Source organism: Gnatocerus cornutus, chromosome 6, assembly GCF_029298725.1.
Source record: "Gnatocerus cornutus isolate USDA-ARS CGAHR chromosome 6, icGnaCorn1.1, whole genome shotgun sequence".
In the NCBI taxonomy this organism is placed as follows: domain Eukaryota; kingdom Metazoa; phylum Arthropoda; class Insecta; order Coleoptera; family Tenebrionidae; genus Gnatocerus; species Gnatocerus cornutus.
The window spans coordinates 9671401-9676407 of record NC_142238.1 but is presented as its reverse complement, the minus strand read 5'-3'; the positions used below and the strand labels follow the sequence as shown (position 1 = coordinate 9676407).

At 37.3% G+C, this 5007-nt stretch overlaps 1 protein-coding gene across 1 annotated transcript; it reads right to left on the bottom strand.

Moving 5' to 3' along the window:
* Nucleotides 1-201: 201 nt before the first annotated feature.
* On the bottom strand, nt 202-4255 carry jef (major facilitator superfamily domain-containing protein 6 jef). The gene is made up of 6 exons (XM_088039343.1): nt 4060-4255; nt 3520-4011; nt 2844-3474; nt 2422-2787; nt 1456-1962; nt 202-1394 (listed from the first exon to the last, which is right to left on the bottom strand). Exons 1-6 carry the CDS (start codon nt 4164-4166, stop codon nt 1290-1292), a joined length of 2208 nt encoding a protein of 735 aa, XP_087895469.1. The 5' UTR covers nt 4167-4255; the 3' UTR covers nt 202-1289.
* Nucleotides 4256-5007: the final 752 nt, after the last annotated feature.

The following is a 5007-nucleotide window of genomic DNA, read 5'->3' as shown; positions in this document are numbered from 1 at the left end:
TGAGGTGTCTTTTTTAACCCGCTTAAATAAAAAATAAATATGGTTCACTTTTTTAATTAAATTTTGTATAAATTCTTCCAGTTTATAAAAGAAAATTCCGATAAATAAACTGATAAAAGAACGCAATAAAAATTACTCAGACTTTACATAATACTTCATAAAACAGATTGATAAATCTTTTCATTTGTAATAAAATTTCAGTTGTCAAAGGTCTTTTATTTTTCATTTCAACAGACACGGCGTCCAATTGTAAGACTTTAGGAATATAAAATAATTCAGCTTAAAATTAAGTAACATATGTATGTATTAGTGCGACTATATTATATTTCACATATACAGATAAATACAAGGTGCTACTTTACATAAATAATAAATTGCGATTGTTTTCAACAATTTTTCGTTAATACTTTTTCTGGATATGTATAGACTAAGGATGTCACTTAGTGTTTGATAAGTGTTAAACACAAGACGGAACATTAACTTGAACTAAAACTACTTGATCCGTTCCCCCTTGTATTTATACATAAACGATAAAAAGCTTTGTCTTTTCGTATTTATACATTTATACTCACATTTAACAATTTAGTATATCTATTTAGATAAAATGGCATTAATGGCAACTAAAAGATATGTTACGTAGACAAGATATTTTTAAGACTGCAAAAACTAGTTTCAAGTTTAAGCTAGGATGATTGTTGGTGATCGTTTTTAGAGTCAGTCAGAGTTGCTTGAATGAAACTAGTTTATAAAACATGGAATATTATCGTACAATATCTACACTAACAAAATATTTGCTTCTAATATAAGTAGAAAACAAAACAAAACAAATAATCTATTTATTAGTTTCAACAAATTATTATCAACAAGTATTTTGTACACTCCACAATGTGGGGCTGTCGCCCGATTAACTTTTATACAATAGTTTAAACTTAAACGAGTTTACATTGCACAGATTTAAATATAATATAACTACCCTATTTATTTTACTCCGTATTTGCAACATTTATATTAATAATCACTTTAACTTTGTAGACACTTTATGTGTGGCATGATAAACCTCGTGTCCAAGAGTTATAAAATTAGAAATCCCAAAATATCTACCGTGTCCAAAATAAACTATCTATTTCGTAAAAATATCTACTTAAAATGATATGAGATCAGATGGTGTAATAATTATTTTCGATTTTTGTATGATAGTTGCTTTCACATCAAAAAGGACAATTTTAATTACAGTTTAGCAGTGAATTTTCCGACCCAAAAAATCTTGACAAAATTACTGGTGTCTCATTTTACCAATCATAGCTGCAGCTGGCGGTTGTGAGCGGCTGTTGCGTCTGCAGAGTGGTAAACTCGGAAGAGAATCCGCAGTTGTATTGGACCGAATTAGTATTCATCTAAAGACATTACCCAATTTTCCTCACATTTCAAAAAATATAATGACTACTTACTTCTTACCTGGAAACCAGAATATTTCTGGTCATTACCACCACTTTGCGTAAAAGGGTTCGCCCCGCCTCCTGGTATATCCAAAGTACCACCTTGACCCATCTGGTACGTAGCACCATACCCATCTTGTGCCAACTCATGAAGTTTTGTACTGGACAAAGCTCGCGGTATGGGATTACTGGGCACTCCATGTGGGGCTAAATGAGAGGTTTCTTCGGCGACTTGATGCGGATCTTCAGTTGGTGGTAAATCAGCCACAAAACCTTGATCTACCCTGTAGAAGTTGATGAAGATGAAAGCTCCCAGAACCAAAAGACAAATTAGACCGTAACCGCGGAAAGTAGCTGTAGATCCGAAATAATTTACAAAGAGACCACCGAATACTGCACCGCAGCCGCGACCTAGACCATGGTGGATGCCTTGGAGGACGCCTTGAGATGAAGAGCGCAGATGAGGCGGAGAGTTGTGGGCCAAGTAAGAGCAGCAAGCCGCCCAGACAGCCGCGTGCGTTATTCCCTAAAATGAAGCAAAGAAGTGGCTCAGAAACCAGGATTTTAAATATTATTAAAATTCGCCTTTCATTTCACTAATAAATTGTTTCTTATACCGACGCGTTGGGGACGTCGTTAAATTTTTATCGCACATTAAAAGTGACGGATTTGCCACCGTTTAATCCAAATTTATTGTTTATGGTTATCTTGATCGATTGACATTTAAATAGCGATAAGTTTAGGGTAGTTGTTTTTATTACTGAAACCTTTTTCATCTTCTTTTTGACGCGATCCAAGCCCAAAGGTGATTATTTTATATTATATAGGGAAGTAATTTTTTTCACATATTTATAAAACTGAAAAAAATCTTCTACTTATACAATGGCAAATCACGATAAGAGAATTAATACTTAATAAAGTTTCTTGTGTTAGATTTTATCAGATTCAGAAATAAGTGAATATTTACAATATTTTTCGTTCTTACCTGCATGAATTCGAACGGTAGTACCCACCATGGGTTGGACAACCATGATATGTACAAAAAGCGAAGAGTATTACCAATGAGGCCCAAGCACAAAACCTTCACATGACCCATTTGTCTAATAAGACGAAAACTGAAAAAGTAGGCAAATATTTCCGATATGTGGTTAATAACAGAAGCCACTCCAAAAAGCGTGGGTGATCCCCCATAGTCTTGCAAGTGCCAGAAAAGGAAAGTAAAGATCAATCCTATTCCAAAGCCCATAAACCAAGCCACGAATAGAAAAGAAGCACATTTGAGATTCTTAAATTGTTGTAAAACCGTGACCCATTCCGGCATTTCACGGGTGGTTTGAGCAAAAACTTTGGTCTACAATGAGAAATATTACACTCTTCTACTCTACTTCTACTGCAAAACTTGCTTACCTTTTCTTCTGCAGGTTGTTGTGATGCAGCAGGTGCAGCTCTAGTATCAGCCAGAGAGGGCAGTTGTAACTGTTCTGCAAGTTGCGCTTGCATTTGATCCTCACGTGTCAGTGGAGGCGGTTGTTTTTCTTCATCGTTTACTGGTTGCGGTGGAGGATCATCATATTTAAATGTTATTTGCGTTGCTGTTATTAAAGCCGCCCCCATCAAGACAGAAAATGTTGCAAAACATATAGTGTAGTTCTTTTCTTTCTTATCTGGTTCGCAAGGATGATTGGGAAAAGCTGTAGAGTGATCTAAAGCTATACCCACGAAGAACATTGCTAATCCCCATCCAAGAGAGCCAAACATTCGTTGATGTCCATATCGGTCTGCATCTTCGCCGAGCAAAGTAATTACAGCTGAATCAGCTAAAGTTATAGCAGGTGCGCTGAAGAATTCACCGATGATGACAAGCAGAATTAGGAGGAAGAAAGCTTTTTGGATGTCTTGAGTGCGGTAGACGATGGAAGAAATTATGGGTTGGACCCAGCTGTCGTGATCTTGGGGTTTGTAGTTGGAGGCAAATTCAACGTTGATAGGGGATTGGCCGGCATACATCGGACGAGTAGAGCGTTCAGATCTAACATATCTGGGCGCGAAATTAAAAATCGTACAAAATAACTTGGTCACTTACCTCATGTATTCCGAAGATTCATCGGTCGGAAGAAAGTCTACAGATTTGTCCATCATGATTGATCTCTTATTTATCATTCTCATGTTGACTTTGGGCGCTGTTAAAGTCGGTGAATTGTTCTTCATTTCCATACAAGACGTAGGAGACGGCTGGATTGAACCCAACGGTACCGTAAAAATAATCCAAGCCGCCAACGAAACCAAAAGTAACAATTTCCCTTTCTGCCACCGATCCGCCAAGCTTCCCCAAAACGGCGCCGATAAAAACTCCACAAACGGCCTAATCCCAATCAGAAATCCGCATTGCCCAGCATTCATCCCCATCTGCTTAAAATACACCCCCATCAAAGGAAAAAGTGACCCAAAAGCGGAATAAAAGAAAAAGTAAAAACTTTTCACTATCAATAACTCCTGGTCCACTGGTCCAAAAAGCATCTCAAGAATATCGGACTTTCCACGAATTTTGTGCGTTGCTTCTTTAGGTTGCGGATACCTAACAAAGATTCGTGATAAAAATGTCGCACAAGGAAATGAATCTTACATGGAGGGGTCGACTTCTCCAGTAGCTTCCGGATCCACCATCGGTCGTACTCCGGGTTGGGGCTGGGGTACCCCAACTCCGGAATACTGATAATCACTATTTTCCATTTTTGGGCACTGACACTTAAATCGGAACACAGGAACACTGCGTGTTCCGTCCGATTGAATCGATGTTCACTTGCGGTAGCAGCTGTAGGCGAGCGATCAATAGACGCCGCGCGCCGAGAATTGTTTGCAAGAAATGGCGATTGGCGCTGACGATGATGCTTGGGGGTGGTAGTTTAAAATTTAAGATTTCACTTTTGGTTTTTGACTTTAAGGTGATGCTCACATTATACAGTTCTTTGCCAAAAAAATTGCTTTGCCAAAGGAGTTGTTCAGGAACTGAATTAATTACACTCTCGGGAATCTTCAGAATATAAAAGTCTATAAAACTGTCGTAACTTGACAATAAAAAACACTCCTTAAATGAAAATGCACTTGTTTTAAAGAAATTTTATGTTAAAATAAAAGTATTGCATCCTCTTTGGTGTTAAAGCTTCCAAGCTCTCGCCTTTTATCTAAAAAATCCAAAAAAATTATATACCACTTGTAAAATCAAACTCCTGCAACTTCTTCAACAAAAATTTCCATTTTATCTTGTCGTATTTTAAAGCGAGTTCCTGTTGCGTAAAAGACAAAATTCATTCATGACTCATCTACCCCTTGAGTACACCGGAAATTGTAAACCTGTTGAAGGTTGCATTCCAGTCCTACACCTGTAAGCACCATAAGCTTGTTTTCCTTCCAGTAAACGACCTTCGGAGCAAAAAAGCGTGGGAACTAGAACACTTTCACTTTAAACAAACTTCTTTAGCGTTGTAGGTATAGTTTAGAATAGAACTGGTTGTAGCATTGAAAATTAAGTAGAATTGAGTCATGAAAAGGATGATAAGTACCGCTGTGAAGT